Below are 20,153 nucleotides of genomic sequence, written 5' to 3'. Positions count from 1 at the left end.
CACAGGAAAAACGCTTGAACATCAGGAAGTAAAGACTTATTTTAAACCAAAAATGTTGTGCCCACGCAGTACCATGACATTTACTAACAGTATCAAATACAAACAAAGGTGGGAACATCCTGGCCTGTACGGTTCTTGACTTCTCTATGACACGAAAACACCAATATTCACGGCCACGTGAAAGAATAGTTGGTAGAGGTGTTAGGAAGTGTTCCACTCAATGGAGAGTCATGCGGATTGAATGAGAGACATGCATCGGGCAGAACAACCAGAGTGAGCGATAAAGTGATTGTGTTTGTGTGTGTGTTGGCGCGTGGTGATAAGTGTGTGAGTCTGGGCTCAGACGCTCCAGGGGTGGAGGTCATTGTGCCATTGGTGTCACCTTGTAACAGTTTGTCCTAGTCAATGGATACACACACTCCAGAGAATACTGTAGACTACACACAATGACCTCCTCCTGCCCAACCCGACATGGAGTTGACCCATGCACGTGCCAAGATACATACAATGCATTCACAGAGAGAGCTTTTGCTCCATTTTGGATTTACCACACATAGTATGTATACATGGCTACACACTATTCTATAACATACAGTACCAGTCAAAAGTTAGGACACACCTACTCCAGGGTTTCTTTATTTTTTCTATTTTCTACACTGTAGAATAATAGTGAAGACATCAAAACTATGAAATAACACACGTCAAAATATATTTTATATTTGAGATTCTTCAAAGTAGCCACCCTTTGCCTTGATGACAGCTTTGCACAATCTTGGCATTCTCTCAACCAGCTTCATGAGGTAGTCACCTGGAATGCATTTCAATTAACAAGGGTGCCTTGTTAAAAGTTCATTTGTGAAATTTCTTTCCTTCTTAATGCATTTGAGACAATCAGTTGTGTTGAGACAAGGTAGGGGTGGTATACAGACGATAGCCCTAATTGGTAAAAGACCAAGTCCATATTATGGCAAGAACAGATCAAATAAGCAGAGAGAAGACAGTCCATCATTACTTTAAGACATGAAGGTCAGTTAATCCGGAAAATGCAGTCGCAAAAACCATCAAGCGCTATGATGAAACTGTCTGCCACAGGAATGGAAGACCCAGAGTTCTCTGCTGCAGAGGATATGTTCATTACAGTTAACTGCACCTCAGATTGTAGCCCAAATAAATGCTTCAGAGTTCAAGTAACAGACATCTCAACATCAACTGTTCAGAAGAGACTGTGTGAATCAGGCCTTCGTGGTCAAATTGCTGCAAAGAAATCACTACTAAAGGACACCAATAAGAAGAAGAGACTTGTTTGGGCCAATAAACACGAGCAATGGACATTAGACTGGTGGAAATCTGTCCTTTGGTCTGTGCAAAGCTGTCATCAAGGCGAAGGGTGGCTACTTTGAAGAATCGCAAATATAAAATATATTTTTATATGTGTGTTATTTCATAGTTTTGATGTCTTCACTATTATTCTACAATGTAGAAAATAGTAAAAAATAAAGAAAAACCCTGGAATGAGTAGGTGTGTCCAAACACTTGACTGGTACTGTACATTGTACTGTGCTCCTATTCGGTACTACACTGTAAGTACTGTATACTCATGATTTACTAATATACCAGTATGACAGTATATCAGTATGACACTCATGCCTGTGAGATCACAGTGTTGACACAGCAACCACAGTCAAGTCTAGGAGAAGTTTCTATTCACCTCACTCACCAACTCCAGCTCCTCATCGGTCTGTAGGGGGCAGTAGGACAGAGAACACGGGTTACAGTTCTGTACTAACCTGCTGATCTAGGATCAGCCCCCCAATCCTAACCTTAACCATTGGGCTCATTAAGGGGAAATGCAAAACTGAACTCGGATCAGCATCCAGGGGGCTATTTCCTCACAAAAATATCAAATTCAGAACAGTAATTATGACGAGATGCACGGATGCATTTTGACATCAATTCTTCTTTAGCACCGCCTAAAGCCACTCTCAGTTTGAGTGCCAAAATCAACCTTTGAATTGAATCTTACTATAATTGCTGTCCTATTAATTGTTCAATTACTTTAGAAACTAATAATGACTCAGCATCTGTCTTGTAGAAAAATGTGCACTTCCGAGTGACACCACTCTGAGAAACAAAACGCTGTTATTACTGTAGACATCCCAACCTCCTAAAATGTGTTGAGTTGAATCACAAGACACAATAATAAATAAATACCTCTCATATTTCAACCGTTTACAAATCAAACAGCGTACAATTCGTTTAGGTATTAAATGTTTATCTCAGAAGGAACAGAGATTTGACCTAGATAGTTTGTGTGTATGCATTGATATGTAGGCTGTGTGCCCTTCTTAAAAAATGTATGTAGTTCTGTCCTTGAGTTGTTCTTGTCTATTGATGTTCTGTATTATGTCATTCTGGATTACGTTTCATGTTTTGTGTGGACCACAGGAAGAGTAGCTGCTGCTTTTGCAACAGCTAATGGGGATCCTAATAAAATACCAAATACCAAAAATTCATAAAGATTCAGCACCCCATTGTTTTGTGACTGGCGGGACACCAATGAAGCATTTATCAATGTGAGAAAACAACAGACTCAGTTTGGGCCAGTAGGGCTCCCGTAGTAGATCTCTCTGCGGCTCACCAGCTGCATCAGGCTCTTGCCGCTCTGGGAGGTGATGACCCGGAGATCAGGCTTGCGGCTGTTCACCATCTGAGGGTTGGGCGGAGGTGGAGACTTGGCCGGGACTACTTTCCCCAGGCTGTTGCCGTTGGAGACGGAGAGGAGGCCGGGGGAGGCCCTGGCACTGATGTAGCCGTTCGCTGGTTGAGAGGGAGACGGAGAGGAGATATTAATATGGTGTTAAGGAATGTATGGAGTGTTTGTGTGGTGTGTGTATACCTCTCACTTACTGTAGGACAAATGTCACACTGTGAATAACAGCATGAATCTGTAAACATTACTCGTTTGACCCTTTCACGCATTACACCGTAACAATACAGAACGTCATAACTTTTCTCTACAGGAGCAATGTCACACCTATGTCAACCCTACGGCATCCCTACAGCATGTCAACAATCAGAAAGTCCCCTTTAGTTCATGTCATGTGACACACCCCTAAGAGAAACAACCTTTTGTTATTACTCAAGACATTCCAACCTCCTAATGTGTTGTTGTCTCATAAGACACAATTAAAAACAAATAAATACCTCTAATATTTGTATCTTTAACAAATCAAACAGCGTACGCTTCGTTTTGGTTTCACTCATTATGAAGGTCTATTCATCGAACGGCTCAACGGTGAGCAGTGTTAATCTGGGACAGCATCAAGCTACTCAGACAACAGCATTCCTTCTTGCCATGGGACAGACCGTCAGACTGATTTCCCCTTACTTGGTTAAAAGGAGCCGTTGACTCAAAGAAAGACAGGCTCACTATGTGGATGGGGGAGCGGGGGACTTTCCCAGCACTGTCAGGAACACAACCAGGCAAACACAGACAGTAGACACACACAGACAGAGAGTGAGAGAGACAGAGAGAGAGATACAAAGAGACATACGAACGTACTGTGGGCAGACACACAACTACGCACGCCCACACACTCCCTAGAGCCGGGCAGGGTTCTGCGACAGCAGATAAAAGTTGCTCCATGACGTGTCCCAGATGCTACCAGCATGTGACACCGTTTCATCTCAGTCACACATACTTCAGTTCAGACACACACACACACACACACACACACACACACTGACGGGTGGCAAGGAGCGAATGATGTTTGTTCCAGACTCATTTGTGGGAGCAGTATCAATAACACACTACCTCCAAACATACAAATGCGTAACAGTTATCATAGTTTTGCTCACACCATTCACAACTGGATAAAAAACTCTGGGCAGCCAGTGAAGGTTACTTTGTACTGAGGTGTTTAGGGATGGGAATATGGGAATTTAGGTGAGTGTGAGCCACAGCCGAGGGAAAAGTGGAACAGGGCGATGGTGGCGTTTTGTGTTGTACCCGACCTAGCAGACAGAGACACTCGCTCAGTCCTTCCTCTAAGAAACCGGACACTCACTCATCTACCCCAGCAACAGAGGGAGAAGAAGGAGGAGAAAGTACGTGTGTTAGTCAGATGTTGGTCCCAGGCCCTGGGCTCTTTGAACAACAGGGCTCTAGTGTGTAAGAATTCACATTCATTATGTGTCTATGTGAATGTTCATCCATGGATGTGTTTGTGTAAGTATACAGTTGAAGTTGGAAGTTTACATACAACTTAGCCAAATACATTTAAACTTAGTTTTTCACAATTCCTGACATTTAATCGTAGTAAAAATGTCCCTGTCTAAGGTCAGTTAAGATCACAACTTTATTCTAAGAAGGTGAAATGTCAGAATAATAGTAGAGAAAATGATTTATTTCAGCTTTTATTTCTTTCATCACATACCCAGTGGGTCAGACATTTACATATACTCAATTAGTATTTGGTAGCATTGCCTTTAAATTGTTTAACTTGGGTCAAATGTTTTGGGTAGCCTTCCACAAGCTTCCCACAATAAGTTGGGTGAATTTTGGCCCATTCCTCCTGACAGAGCTGGTGTAACTGAGTCAGGTTTGTAGGCCTCTTTGCTCACACACGCTTTTTAGTTCTGCCCACAAATCTTCTACAGGATTGAGGTCAGGGCTTTGTGATGGCCACTCCAATACCTTGACTTTGTTGTCCTTAAGCCATTTTGCCACAACTTTGGAAATATGCTTGGGGTCATTGTCCATTTGGAAGACCCATTTGCGACCAAGCTTTAAATTCCTGACTGATGTCTTGAGATGCTGCTTCGATATATCCACATAATTTTCCAGCCTCATGATGCCATCCTTTTTGTGAAGTGCACCAGTCCCTCCTACAGCAAATCACCCCCACAACATGATGCTGCCACCCCCGTACTTCAAGGTTGGGATGGTATTCTTCGGCTTTCAAGCCTCCCCCTTTTTCCTCCAAACATAACAATGGTCATTATGGCCAAACAGTCCTATTTTTGTTTCATCAGACCAGAGGACATTTCTCCGAAAAGTACGATCTTTGTCCCCATGTGCAGTTGCAAACCGTAGTCTGGCTTTTTTTATGGCGGTTTTGGAGCAGTGGCTTCATCCTTGCTGAGCGGCCTTTCAGGTTATGTCGATATAGGACTTGTTTTACTGTGGATATAGATAATTTTGTACCTGTTTCCTCCAGCATCTTCACAGGGTCCTTTGCAGTTGTTCTGGGATTGATTTGCACTTTTCGCACCAAAGTACGTTCATCTCTAGAAGACAGAATGCGTCTCCTTCCTGAGCGGTATGACGGCTGCATTGTCCCATGGGGTTTATACTTTCGTACCATTGTTTGTACAGATGAACGCAGTACCTTCGGGCGTTTGGAAATTGCTCCCAAGGATGAACCAGACTTGTGGAGGTCTATATTTTTTTCTGAGGTCTTTCTGATTTCTTTTGATTTTCCCATGATGTCAAGCAAAGAGGCAGTGAGTTTGAATGTAGGCCTTGAAATACATCCACAGATACACCTCCAATTGACTCAAATTATGTCAATTAGCCTATCAGAAGCTTCTAAAGCCATGACATAATTTTCTGGAATTTTCCAAGCTGTTTAAAGGCACAGTCAACTTAGTGTATGTAAACTTATGACCCACTGGAATTGTGATACAGTGAATTATAAGTGAAATAATCTGTCTGTAAACAATTGTTGGGAAAATTACTTGTGTCGTGCACAAAGTAGATCTCCTAACTGACTTGCCAAAACTATAGTTTGTTAACAAGAAATTTGTGGAGTGGTTGAAAAAACAGTTTTAAATGACTCCAACCTAACTGTATGTAAACTTCTGACTTCAACTGTACGTTCATGTATGTTTCTAAGTGTTTATCTGTTGTATGTATGCATCACCATATCTGTTTTAGTGTGTACCTGTGTGAGTGTGTGTGCTGTGTGAGTGTGTGTGTGTGTGTGTGTGTGTGTGTTCTCTCTCCCAGGTTCTACTCCTATTACACCCAGTGCCGGGTGTGGGAATCTCAGGAATGCCGGGTGACGTCAATGGTGACATTCCCTGAGCCCAGAGCCTGGTTCTGTGTTCAACAGCTGAGAACGATAGAGCGAGGGGGAGGAGGACGGGATGTGGAGAGAGGAGGGGGAAGAGAGAGAGAGAGAGAGAGAGAGATAGAGAGAGACAGCGGGCTAGCAGGGTGAGTCACTTGAGCTGCGTCTTGGGACCACTGCACTGTTTACTGCACTGGAGGGTTACTGAGACAACCCCAGTTTAGAGAGAGAAAGGCATCGTGACTACTGTGGTCCCTGTTCCATGACTTTGTTACTTGGGTCTGATTCTGAAACTTCAGATATGAGTGTGTAACTCATTGTCGTACGAGTCTTTCATTGATATCAATGTGAAAGCCACACCTATGCTCACAAAATGTAAATTAAGATGTGGTGCTTAGTGCCTTAGTCACAAATAGATAAACATATTCTTCTCAATACAATTATACAGATTCAGTTTTGGGGAAGATATTGTAGCACAATATCTGATAATATTGTCATCTACCTATGACTGTATGCCGAGAGGAATTAGATTAGAAGTGAGGCTCTGGCCAGTGTCAAAGTCACCTCTGAGGAGATGGCTCTGCCTACAGTTTGAACCAGGGGGATTAGAGTGTGTGTGTGTGTGTGGAACGGGGGGACATGGGGGAACAGCTGCGATAGAGGGAGAGGACAGAGAGAGGGAAGGAGAAAGCAGGGTCAGGGGAGACAGAAGAAGGGGGGTGAGGAGACGGCGTAGATGCTAGGCCAGAGTGTTCATGTCATTCATGTCTCTCTCTACCCCTCTTGCTCCCTTTTTTCCTCAGTCTTTCATTCTCTCTCGTTCTCTTTCCTATCAACCCCCTGAGCTTTTTACAAGTGGCTTTCCTGTGACCCTCAGCTGTCGCTGGCCAACAGGTGTGTGTGTATGTGTGTGTTTGAGTACATAAGTGTCAGTGTTTGTGGCGGTTGCCATCGACCAGCTATCCTGACATTTTTTTTCTCTTCCATTAAACAGTGGAGTCTGTCCCAAAGTGTAATCCATACACCTTTTATGCTTTACTATAACCCACAACTCCCATCACATCAAGGAAAGCCATGAAGGGTCAAAACTAACAAGCTAATAATCTATTGTCACAGCTACAACAGAGAGACGCAGTTCACTGTGTATACAGTATCATCTTATTTGCTAAGTAAAAACTACTCAAACCCAACTAGGTATTTTAGCAGAAGTAGACGTCACTTACGAACTGGGCTCGGGCATCCTCCGTTGGAGTTGTTCAGTTCACCTCCTAATAGAGCACCTGTGGAGGTAAGAACAGAAGACGGCGGCCATGTTGAAAAGGACAAGTTGCACATACGAGTGGATGTGAATGGTAACAATTGCTAAGAAAACATGAAGAACATGAACAATGCTGAATCCATAACATTGATGCTGTTCATCGACTACAGCTCAGACTTCAACACCATAGCGCCCGCCAAGCTCGTCACCAAATTCAGGAACCTGGGACTGAACACCTCCCTAGATCCTGGACTTCCTGACGGGTAAACTTCAGGTGGTAAGAGTAGGCAACAATACCTAAGCCACACTGATCCTTAACAGGGGGGCCCCTCAGGGGTGTGTGCTTAGCCCCATCTTGTACTCCCTGTTCGCCCACGACTGTGTGGCCACGCACAACTAACTCCATCATCAAGTTTGCTGATGATACGACGATGGTAGGCCTGATCAGAGACCTGGCAGTGTGGTACCAAGACAACAACCTCTCCCTCAACGTCAGCAAGACCAAGGAGCTGATTGTGGACTACAGGAAACCGGAGTGGGTGCACACCCCGATCCATATCAACGGGGCCGCAGTGGAGAGGGTCAAGAGCTTCAAGTTACTCAGTGTTCACATTACTGAGGCCTTAACATGGTCCTCTCACACCAGCACAGATGTGGGTGAAACGATTTGGCAGAGCCCCTCAGATTCTTAGGAACATTTACAGTTGCACCATTGAGAGCATCCTGTCTGGTATGGCAACTGCACCACCCTCGACAGGAAGGACCTACAGAGGGCGGTGCAGACAGCCAAGTGCATCATTGAGGTTGAGCTCTCAGCCATCCAGGACATACATGCGAGGTGGTGTCTGAGAAAGGCCTGAAAGATTACGAAAGCTTATTTTCCCTGGCCATAAGACTGTTCAATGGCTAACAGCTACTGCTCCCCCTCACACCTCCCCTGCCGCTAAAATGATTATTGATTTGATCTATTACTACCACTACGCTGCTGCTCATTGATTATTGATTGTCATTACCATTTATCCAGTTTACATATTAGTATATATTAGTATTAGTTTAGTATATATTACCATTAGTATATTACCATAAATATTTATATATTCCTGCTCCAAGTCACTTTTCAGCCCTGTTTACATGTACACCAAGTATACCAAACATTATGAACACCTTCCTAATATTGAGTTGCACCACCCTGTTTCCTTCAGAACAGCTTCAAGTCGTCGGGGCATGGACTCTACAGGGTGTCGAAAGCGTTCCACAGGGATGCTGACCCATGTTGACTCCAACGCTTACCACAGTTGTGTCAAGTTGGCTGGATGTCCTTTGGGTGGTGGACCGTTCTTGATACACACAGGAAACTGTTGAGCGTGAAAAACCCAGCAGCGTTGCAGTTCTTGACACAAACCAGTGTGCCTGGCATCTACCGGACCCCGTTCAAAGGCACTTAAATCTTTTGTCTTGCCCGTTCACCCTCTGAATGACACACATACACACTCCGTGTCTCAAGGCTTAAAAATCCTTCTTTAACCTGTCTCCTCGCCTTCATCTACACTGATTGAAGTAGATTTAACAAGTGACATCAATAAGGGATCATAGCCTTCACCAGGATTCACCTGGTCAGTCTGTCAAAGAAAGGGCAGGTGTTCTTAATGTTTTGTATAATCCGCCTATCACGCCTTCATTTACACTCTTGAGCGTACACACACACACACACACACACACACACACACACACACACACACACACCGTATGCTGCTGCCATACTGTTTACTACTTTATTATCATCTATCCTGCTACCAGACACTTTCTCCTAATCCCTGCCTACATGTACAGTACATCTCAAATACTCCAGTATCCCTGCACATGTTGTATTGGCACTGCCCCTGTATATAGCTTCCTCTCTTATTTCTCCTGTTTTTTATTTTGTATTATTAGTTACACCATTTTGATAATGCATTTTTTCAAAATTACTGCACTGTTGTGTATGGCTTGCAAGTTAAGCATGTCACTGTATTTGTGCATGTGACAAATAAAACTTGAACTTGTGATGAAGTCAACCATTAACCACCGTCCACTCTGTTCCTTACCTGCGCTGGCCGGTCGCTGTGGTAACCCTGGAGACCCAGTGTTCCTCTGGAGAGATGGTTGCTGTGGCGACAGCAGGCGGGGGTCTGTGAGGGTGGAGGTGACGAAGGAGGTGGTGACCAGGCCGCCAGAGTTACTGAACTGGAGAGCGTTCTGATTGGACACTGGCACCGTGACAGGCATGGAGAAGGTGGGCTGTGGGACGGCTGACTGGAGGAAAGACAGGAAGAGGAGGGGCTTAGAAATGTAACCGCACGATGGGCACATGTATAATGTTAAAGACACTAACACACACTCTCAGAAGCATGTGCACGCACAAGCACACGATTCGTTACCATGCAAGTGACTTGTGGAAACAAGAAGCTGAAAAAGTGTTTGCTTTCAGATCACATGCAAGGTTATGTGTACATCATAAAAGCTACATGGGATTGTTATTGCATTGGTTATTGGTGACATGTATAATATGACATCTCATGACCCCACATAGTATCTTTAATTGCAGGGAAAATTGAAGAGAAACTATAAAAGTTTTTTATTTTTGCACAGAGCTTGGAAATTTGAGTATCTGATATGTTGCCTCTACCTGAGAAGTTGACTGCTGATTTTCTTAATTTTACCTTGAAGTAAACGTTTACCCTTAAAAATGCATAGAACTAGTCACTAAAACGTTCTCTAAAGTATCAAGGACTGCTTTATCAAAGTATAAGAAGTGTAGTTAGCAAATAGCTTTGAACCGGTCCTGAGTCAGCTAAATATTACTAGCCGTGTGACCCAGACCAACACCAGGTCCTAGTCAGAGACAGGACCCAGGCCAGGGTTGTCCACTCTTCTGCCTGTAACCCATTTCACCCTGTTTTCCTCATCATGGCATAAAGCAGGCAGGGCCTCTATATATAGAATATGGGCCAAGCGTGGCCTGGTACTGTATGTGCTGAATGGGACCCAGTTTAAAAAGAGAGAAAGAAGATGCTCTACTCTGTCCATCATATCGACCTTCCTTCCCGTTAGCCTACAGCGTATTCCACAAGTTTACATCTGGGATGTATGTGCGATGCTATACAGGGGAAGAAAGGAGAGCAGAGGAGACTAAATTATTTTGGTATTGTGTGTTCTGATAAGAGTCCTGTCATTCTTGTGACAAACTATTTGTCAATGTGGCAAGACTGAGTGTAACCTTTTCCTTTCTTTATAGCATTTTAGTAGACTGAGTATTAGTCTTTGTCTGCATTATCCTGTTCTAGTGACGAACAACAACAGTGCTAGGTAACGTAAAGACAGAAAAGCATCTGGGCTGTCACTAGTGCTGTAGCTCCTCTGACCCATAAGACCTGCGAGGGTGTCATGTCACGTACACAACTTCACTCAATATGCTGTATATGGCAAGAATGTTCAGGGGACTATGGTGACAAAACCAATCTGACTTGGACTCCACAGTAATAGAGATGTCTCAAATCCCAGAGCACCAGAAACTGAGAGAGAAAGAGGCAGAGAAAGAAAGAAAGCACAAGTGAGGGTAGGGGAGAGAAGAAAAGAAAAAAAGAGAAATAAAGACAAAGACAGAGGGAGAAAGCCCAAATGGGTAAGCCTACTGGGCAAGCTGGTGTGCAGGTCTGGCGTCTGGAGAGGTAGTCTACAATATGAGGCAGAAGGTTACAGTACTGCAGCACTGCACACTGGCCAGGCAGAGAGGAGGGATGGATGGATGGATGGATGGGTGGAGGGATGGAAGTGGGGTTAGTGTGATGGGGCAGAAGTGTGGAAACGTGGAGCATACAGCACTGGGACAGCACTTCCTACATACACTTATCGTACACTCATTAAAATACTGTTTAATACTACACTGATGTACACTAAACTGTGCTGTGCCATTTGGACAGATATCTCTTGGATAACAAGTTATTCAGTGGTATTGCTAAGTTAGGTCAGATAACTACCCGTGGGCATAATTTTAATACTAGAGTAGAGTGACTCATTCATTGTGTCAAGTACATGTCATTATAAAGGCCCTAAAATGAATCATATTGGATAAATAATAGTCTTTAAGCTTTTCCTCGGGCTAAGTGGGTTCATTGAAGGAAGCTCAAGGCCTTCAACAGCATAACAAAAAACAAACCTATTTTCTCAGCGGCGTGCTACATTGGTGTATTTCCTAGATGTGAGGGTATCAGAATGAATTAAACCAATGCCCTACTTTCCTTCCCTCCCTCTTGTCCTAGAAGCCTTTGAAAGTTTTCCTTTCAACTTTTGGGAACGTCTCATCCTATTTGTTAGCAGTGACGGATTAAAACCACAAAAACAACTTTCAAACAACGTTTTGTTGACCTTTAAAGGTCCTTGATATTTGACTACAATGTTGATCTTACCAGTGAATACTCTGTATAATGCAATTAGATCGAATCATTTCACAAAAATAATGCTCAGCTTTTATCTTAGTATTGTTGGAATACAGGAGGGAAAACGAGTGCTTTAAAAATTTCTAAAATAATTTCAAATGACAGAGAAATAAGGAACATTTGTCTCTTTTTAGTACAAATTTTCTGACAGTCACAGTCAATTTCAAACTAACACAACACATAACATTGCAAACAATATTAAGTAACTTCTCTTAAATCTGAAAAGCTAAATCAGCTGTGTCACCAATTGGCAAGTTCCAGTCTAGCCTTATAATCCTGTACATGCCTGTAGCCTGCCTAGCCTCCCTATGCTCCCAAACACTTTCTACTCGACTCCGGGGATTGCAGTACGAGTGGGATTAAGCGTGTATATCCCAGCCCCCTAGCTGTCATGTTGGTAGATTATGATGCTGTTGAATGAGATTGGTGCTGTATGCTTCCGTTTGCTACAGTAGGCCCTGTGAAAGGTGTGCCGGGCAAGGTGGGGGATGGGGGGCCAAAGCCAGTGCAAGCTTGCTTCCAATCGTCTAGGGTGGAAGCTACACTGTCCAGGGGGTGGCAGATTGAATTCTATTCTTCTTCTTTCTACTCAGAAATGCTTTTAGGAGCTATTTCAGCTCACCACAAACACCAAAGTGTTGGAGATACGGCTTAGGTTAAATGCAGGATAAGTGGTATTCACTGAACTCATTCAATAGAGAGACAAACTTTTTTGCTGAACCGCTGCTTTAATGTAAGTGAGTGGTTGGGTGTGTGATAATATTATCAGTTTTGGAGAACAAAACCTTTCTATCACCATTGAGTTTTTTGTCTTAGTGACAATATCCTGCATAATACAGATTACGCAATACATTGTAGTACATGTTGTATAATACATTCTAAAAAAACAGGGTTTAAGTCAGGGATAGGTGTGTATATATCCAGTTCAGCTCATCCTGTGAGCAGTAAAGTCCTTCACATTGGCCCGACGGGAACTCGATAGACAAAGTCCCATCCCTCGTGACCAATAGGGAGGCCAGATCAGACAGGAAGCCTGGTTGAAATTGAGTGCTCCTCATTAAACTGACGTTAATGGCATTATTGAGCCCTGGTGGAAAATAATGAATCATAAAAAAATTGGCACCGGAGAGAGGAATAAAAGAGGCAATAAACCGTGGCAGCGTGCCAATTATGAGGCAGCCCTGGAGAGTGTCTGAAAAACACCCTGGAAAATGAGGAACAGCCTATCCGAACCTAGATGGTCACACTATCTGTAAAACTAACGCCCTTGAAAAGCATGAATCTTGTACGATTCTTCTCACACTAACAATGGGGTGACAATGAATAATGAGAAGTTTTGCCCCGTTTACCATGGCATCCTCATATGCCACTTTTATGTAGTCTTTATGAAATCTGTCAATAGCTTATGAATGATTCCTGAGACCTGTGACCACTCTCCAATCAGACTGTTGAGCTCCGCGCCCCGACATCCTTGCCCGGGCACACACGATCAGAGGGGGATTGTGGGTACAAAGGTGGGTGAGAGATGGAGAGGAGTGGGGGATGGTGGGGTGCTCTGTGAGTATTTGGGTTGCTGTCTGCAACCGGATCTGGGTAAAATCCAGTCCGGTCTGGTACAGCTCACGGTACTCACTGACAGCCTATAGCTCTGCATCATTTTATCAAACTCCTCGTCAATTTTTTTGTATTTCTCCTCAGTGTGGGGGGTGAGGGAGAAGGGCTCCTCGGGGTCTGGGCTCTCTGAGTCCCGGTGCTCTTTCTTGTTCAGAGCCTTGGTCCGTTCGTTCCCACAACAGAGAGAGGAGAGGAGAGAGAGGGAGGTTAGAGAACGTGACGAGAGGACGATGGTACTCACGCCATAGCGCTTGAACAGGATATCCAGGTCCTCGTTCTTGCGGTACTTGTCATCGTTTAACGGGCTTTGGTCGATGGAGTCGTCGCCGTCCGGCTCGGGGCTGTTGCAACCGTTAAATCCTTTCTTTCGCAACGTCTGAAGCGGTTAGAGGAGGAAGAAGCAGAGGAAACATTTCATTTTCATGCACAATTATGTCAACAACACCCATTAACCAGACTGTACCATCATTTAAATTCTAATAATGATAAGGAAACGAACAGCGATGGCATTCGAACAAAACCAGTAACATGATTCTGAGCCTCAGATAATATTTAAAATCGATCCATTCCAGGAAGGTCAATGTCAATGTTCACAACATCTATGACCGTTTCGAAGCTAACCACCTTTAAAGGTTTACTCTACACAAATCAACAAAGATGTCTGAAATAAGGAGTTATCACTGGACAATGACTAACATTTTCATCCACCCACACACACACACACACAAGTTCACAAGTTTGGGGCCAATTAGAAATGTCTTTGTTTGATGAAAGAAAATCCTTTTTTTTGTCCGTTAAAATAACACCAAAATTATCAGAAATACAGTGTAGACATTGTTAATGTTGTAAATTACTATGGTAGCTGGAAACGACAGATTTTTAATGGAATATCTACAATTGAAGTCGGAAGTTTACATACACCTTAGCCAAATACATTTAAACTCAGTTTTTCACAATTCCTGACATTTAATCCAAGTAAAAATTCCCTGTCTTAGGTCAGTTAGGATCACAACTTTATTTTAAGAATGTGAAATGCCAGAATAATAATAGAGAGAATGATGTATTTCAGCTTTTATTTCTTTCACCACATTCCCAGTGGGTCAGAAGTTTACATACACTCAATTAGTATTTGGTAGCATTGCCTTTAAATTGTTTAACTTGGGTCAAACGTTTTGGGTAGCCTTCCACAAGCTTCCCACAATAAGTTGTGTGAATTTTGGCCCATTCCTCCTGACAGAGCTGGTGTAACTGAGTCAGGTTTGTAGGCCTCCTTGCTCGCACACGCTTTTTCAGTTCTGCCCACAAATTTTCTATAGGATTGAGGCCTGGGCTTTGTGACGGTGTTACGTTCCCCAGTTTCAGTGTTTTGGGTTTGTATGTGTTTGGATGTGTATATGTTTCAGGATGGCTTCCTGGATTCCAATCAGCTGATTGGTTGGTACCATTGCAGATTGGAGCTCTGACCCCACCCTCTCGTCAAAAGACACAGCTGTCTGCAATTACCAACTCCTTCTCCAGCTTGAAAAGCCAGTGTTCCTTTGTTAGGAGAGAGAACTTCTTGGTATGTGCTGTGTTGATTAGACAGTTTTTGTAAAGTATTTTGTAGCCGGTCCTGCAGTGGTATGTGTATGCCAAAAGGACTCAGTGTTTTTGAAATTGAAATTGTTAATTTCCGTTAGTAATTATTCTGTTTTTGTTCCCAGGGGGGAAGGGGAAGGCACCATGGGAGTGTTTAGGCAATAGGCCTGCGGGCATACATATACCCGTAGTATGTTATCTGTCTATGCACACTAGGTAAGACCTGGGTGGGCCACCCCCAGTATTTTGGTTAGCACGCCAAGTGGCGTTAAGAATAAGTAAGTAGTGGGTAGGTAAGGTAGGAGAGGGGGCTCTTTAACTTTTACTTTGGTTCCGTCCAGCCCCTTTCCCCCAAATTACTGTATGTTACCTGTAAATGGTAATATTCTCTGCCTCTGTCATCCTTACCCGCACCTACAGTCACCTACACCTCTTTCACTCCATGGGGAGTTGAGTGAAGCAGGGTGTTGCGTTCCCTCTTCCAAGAGGTGTAGGTAACATAATGAGGGCTCATCCGGGATCATTAAACCCACCCTGCTGCTCTGAGCTCTCTGTGATTGAGGTGTGCTGGTAGGTTGAGTTTGGATGACTTGTTTAGTTACGTGTGTTCAGTACGCTGCTGTGTACCATGGCTGCCTCAGTAGTCTCCCAGTTTACTGAAGCGCCCTCTGTTGGTGGGGTTGCGTAAAGTAGACCTTTGCGCCATAGCTGATGATTATGGACTCTTCGTCCCTGAGAAAGCCCGAAAGGCTGAGCTTTGGTGCTAGTCAGGGAGGGTTTAGTGAGAACTAATTTTGTCATTGAAAGATGAGGAGAGGGAGGCTTCAGGGAGATGAGACGGGTAGACCTTCCGATGCCAAGTCTTTGGACGGCGAGGAGGAAGGAGTTGCTAGTACCCCCTTTACATTGCCCCGATATGACCCTTTATCTTTTGCAGAAGGAACTGCAAGGCTAAAGGTGAGGCTGGCCTGTTTGGAAATGGAGCAAAAAGATAGGTGGATGAAGTTTAGAAATGAGGAAAATGAAAATCGACAAGGTGGTGAGGATCCGACAACTGGAGCTAGACGCTGGCTCCAGTGCGATTTCACAACCTGCCCATCATCAAGCCCACTTCGATGTTAGTAAAAATATTGCTTTAGTCCCTCCATTCCGGGAGTCGGAAGTTGATTACTATTTCTCTGCGTTTGAGCGTGTGGCTGTTGCGCTGCATTGGCCACTCGAGGTTTGGCCGCTCCTGTTGCAATGTAAATTGTCTGGGAAAGCCCAGGAAGTAGTAGCTGCTCTCTCCCTGGAAGACAGTTTACAGTGTGATATAGTTAAAACAACCGTGTTGCATGCTTATGAGTTGGTGCCTGAAGCTTGTAGGCAGCGCTTCAGGAACCACAAAAAACCCTCTCACCGTAAGTTTGTTGAGTTTGCTAGGGACAAAGAGACTGTTTTAATCGCTGGTGTTCTCCAATACCATGACTTTGTCCTTAAGCCATTTTGCCACAACTTTGGATGTATGCTTGGGGTCATTGTCCATTTGGAAGACCCATTTGCGACCAAGCTTTAACTTCCTGACTGACGTCTTTTGTCAAAATATCAAAATTTTCCTTCCTCATAATGCCACCCTTTTTGTGAAGTGCACCACTCCCTCCTGCAGCAAAGCACCCCCACAACATGATGCTGCCACCCCCGTGCTTCACGGTTGGGATGATGTTCTTTGGCTTGCAAGCCTCCCCCTTTTTTCCTCCAAACATAACAATGGTCATTATGGCCAAACAGTTCTATTTTTGTTTAATCAGACCAGAGGACATTTCCCCAAAAGGTACGATCTTTGTCCCCATGTACAGTTGCAAACCGTAATCTGGTTTCTTTATGGTGGTTTTGGAGCAGTGGCTTTTTCCTTGCTGAGCGGCCTTTCAGGTTATGCCAATATAGGACTTGTTTTACTGTGGATATAGATACTTTTGTACCCGTTTCCTCCAGCATCTTCAGAAGGTCCTTTGCAGTTGTTCTGGGATTGATTTGCACTTTTTTTACGTTCATCTCTAGGAGACAGAACGCGTCTCCTTCCTGAGCGGCATGGCGGCTGCGTGGTCCCATGGTGTTTATACTTGCGTACTATTGTTTGTACGGATGAACATGGTACCTTCAGGCATTTGGAAATTGCTCCCAAGGAGGAACCAGACAATTTTTTTATGAGGTCTTGGCTGGTTTATTTTGATTTTCCAATGATGTCAAGCAAAGAGGCAGTGAGTTTGAAGGTAGGCCTTGAAATACATCCACAGATACACCTCCAATTGACTCAAATTATGTCAATTAGCCTATCAGAAGCTTCTAAAGCCATGACATAATTTTCTGGAATTTTCCAAGCTGTTTAAAGTCAGTCAATTTACTGTATGCAAACTTCTGACCCACTGGAATTGTGACACAGTGAAATAATCCGTCTGTAAACAATTGTTGGAAAAATTTCTTGTCATGCACAAACTAGATGTCCTAACCAACTTGCCAAACTATAGTTGGTTAACAAGAAATATGTGGAGTGGTTAAAAAACGAGTTTTAATGACTCCAACCTAAGTTCATGTAAACTTCAACTGTACGTAGGCATACCAAGGCCCATTTTCAGCAACCATCACTCTTGTGTTCCAATGGCACGTTTTGTTAGCTAATCCAAGTTTATCATTTTAAAAGGCTAATTGATCATTAGAAAACCCTTTTGCAATTATGTTAGCACAGCTGAAAACTGTTGTTCTGATTTTAAAGAAGCAATACAACTGGCCTTCTTTAGACTAGTTGAGTATCTGGAGCATCAGCATTTGTGCATTCGATTACAGGCTCAAAAGGGCCAGAAACAAAAACCTTCCTTCTGAAACTCGTCACTCTATTCTTGTTCTGAGAAATTAAGGCTATTCCGTGTGAGAAATTGCCAAGAAACTGAAGATCTCGTACAACGCTGTGTACTACTCACTTCACAGAACAGCGCAAACTGGCTCTAACCAGAATAGAAAGATGAGTGGGAGGCCCCAGGGCACAACTGAGCAGGAGGACCAGTGCATTAGTGTCTAGTTTGAGAAACCGACGCCTCACAAGTCCCCAACTGGCAGCTTCATTAAATATTTCCCGCAAAACACAAGTCTCAACGTCAACAGTGAAGAGGCTACTCCTGGATTCTGGCCTTCTAGACAGAGTTCCTCTGTCCAGTAACTGTTCTTTTGCCCATCTTAATATTTTATTTTTATTGGCCAGTCTGAGATATGGCTCTCTCTTTGCAACTATGACTAGAAGGCCAGCATCCCGGAGTCGCCTCATCACTGTTGACGTTGAGACTGGTGTTTTGTGGATACTATTTAATGAAGCTGCATCAGATGACCAGGCCTCCAATCACTCGACCTCAACCCAATTGAGATGGTTTGGGATGAGTTGGACCGCAGAGTGAAGGAAAAGCAGCCAACAAATGCTCAGCATGTGTGGGAACTCCTTCAAGACTGTTGGAAAAGCATTCCAGGTGACTACCTCTTGAAGCTGGTTGAGAGAATGCCAAGAGTGTGCAAAGCTGTCAAGGCAAAGGGTGGCTACTTTGAAGAATCTTAAATCTATTTTTGATTTGTTTAACACTTAATTTTGTATGTTATTTCATAGTTTGTCTTCACTATTATTCTACAATGTACAAAATAGTAAAAATAGAGAGAAACCCTGGAATGAGTAGGAATCCAAACTTTTGACTGGTACTGTATATAGTAGTAGTATGGCGCTCGTGGAGCAAATTAAGGTTAAGTGCCTTGCTTAAGGGCACATCAACATATTTTTTTTCCTCTGTCGGCTCGGATATTCGAGCACCTCTAAATTGGTGTGAAGCGGCACGCCAACAAAAGCCATTGAGCAAAGGTAAAGGGTAGGGGGTGAAACAGAAGCACACCGCGGTGTTAGCCAGCCAGAGAGTTGGGCAGTCAGGCCATTTCAGCTCGGAATGCACAGTGGAAAGGGTCTTATTTTGACATGATTCTGGAAACAAGCTTAACTGTAAGTAGCTTTTCCAGTGGGATCTGGACCAAACAGCAAACCAGATCCTGACACTAGCAAAATGGATTCCCACCTAGTGTCGCAAATTCTTCCACGTGACAGATGTACTATTCAGTTCTATTGTATATGGAAAAGGGGAATATGTATTTAAGTAAAGCAACATAAATAAATGGGTATCTACAGTATTGCGTGGCAGAGAGAGGACTGTATTATCCACCATACAGTGAGTACTGCCTGATGGAGATTTGATTAGTAGATAAGTGGATGTTCTCTAGGACACCCACTAGGGACTATCACTGTTCTCTGTGTAGTGAGGATGACTCAATAACATGAAATTCAATGCCAAGCTGAGAGGTAGAGAGAATAAAAGACGTAAAAAGACCAATGCAGTCATTAGCTAACCAACTGTGAAGTTAAATCCAGGTTTACTGAGCTAAACCCCCCAATACAGATCAAATTCACTCTAAATATTATCATCCATAATGTATACTGTGATATCCATAATATATATATTATATTCATATTATTACACACAGTGTGAAATACATTCCACCCACAGAGATGATTCTTTCATCTGTACCCGGTTTCTCTGTTCAGGTATATAAATTCAAATCAGTACACTGATCAAATTAGACACTAGAACTTCCTGACACTGTTTAGCCTCCATGCTGTTTATTCTGCACTGTTCATAGAAAACATGATCCGTGTGTCTGTGCTGACCTAAAAAACTAAAAACTGACAATGACAACATCTGACAAAAGTCTGTGCGGGGACGTGGTAGAGTCATGGACATATGCAGCCGACTGTCAACAAAAACAAAATCGCTACATACAAACCTGCCCTGACAATAGGACATGGCAGTCCTATATAATGGTACACACACACACACACACACACAGAAGTCGGTCAGCTGATCAGCTTGTTTCAGTCAGCTCCATCTGTTCACCGGTCCCTCCGCACCTCTCCCCCGCTGGCACACTCTTTCAAGTGCTGCCCTCTATTGTGTTGCCAGGGTAAGATTCCCCTGCAGAGCAGCACACAGTCTGACTGGCTGGGCTGTGAGCTTCCCTGCCCCTCCCCCTCTGGCACTCTCGTCCTATCTCCTGCTCTCTCTTTCATTCTCTCGCGGTCGCTCGGTCCTGGTCTTT

The 20,153-nt window shown here is 43.6% G+C and overlaps 1 protein-coding gene across 11 annotated transcripts in view; it reads right to left on the bottom strand.

Annotated features, from left to right (window-relative positions):
- The window catches only part of LOC115104036 (myocyte-specific enhancer factor 2D homolog), a 78,848-nt gene that overhangs the window by 10,647 nt on the left and 48,048 nt on the right, over nt 1-20,153 (bottom strand). For 4 of the 11 annotated variants that reach the window (XM_065009575.1, XM_065009601.1, XM_065009602.1 and 1 more), the window contains exons 4-8: nt 13,441-13,578; nt 9,417-9,624; nt 7,298-7,354; nt 2,639-2,817; nt 1,709-1,738 (exon numbers count right to left, since the gene is read on the bottom strand). In XM_065009575.1, coding sequence (XP_064865647.1) covers nt 1,709-1,738; nt 2,639-2,817; nt 7,298-7,354; nt 9,417-9,624; nt 13,441-13,578 — 612 coding nt within the window. Of the gene's footprint in view, nt 1-1,708; nt 1,739-2,638; nt 2,818-7,297; nt 7,355-9,416; nt 9,625-13,440; nt 13,579-13,662; nt 13,798-20,153 lie in introns of all 11 variants that reach the window. The other 7 variants (XM_029625190.2, XM_065009606.1, XM_029625207.2 and 4 more) reach the window with 6 other exon arrangements.

Source organism: Oncorhynchus nerka, linkage group LG3 (genome assembly GCF_034236695.1).
Source record: "Oncorhynchus nerka isolate Pitt River linkage group LG3, Oner_Uvic_2.0, whole genome shotgun sequence".
Taxonomy (NCBI): Eukaryota; Metazoa; Chordata; class Actinopteri; order Salmoniformes; family Salmonidae; genus Oncorhynchus; species Oncorhynchus nerka.
Note: the sequence above shows the minus strand (reverse complement) of the source record. Positions and strands in the feature narration are given on the sequence as shown.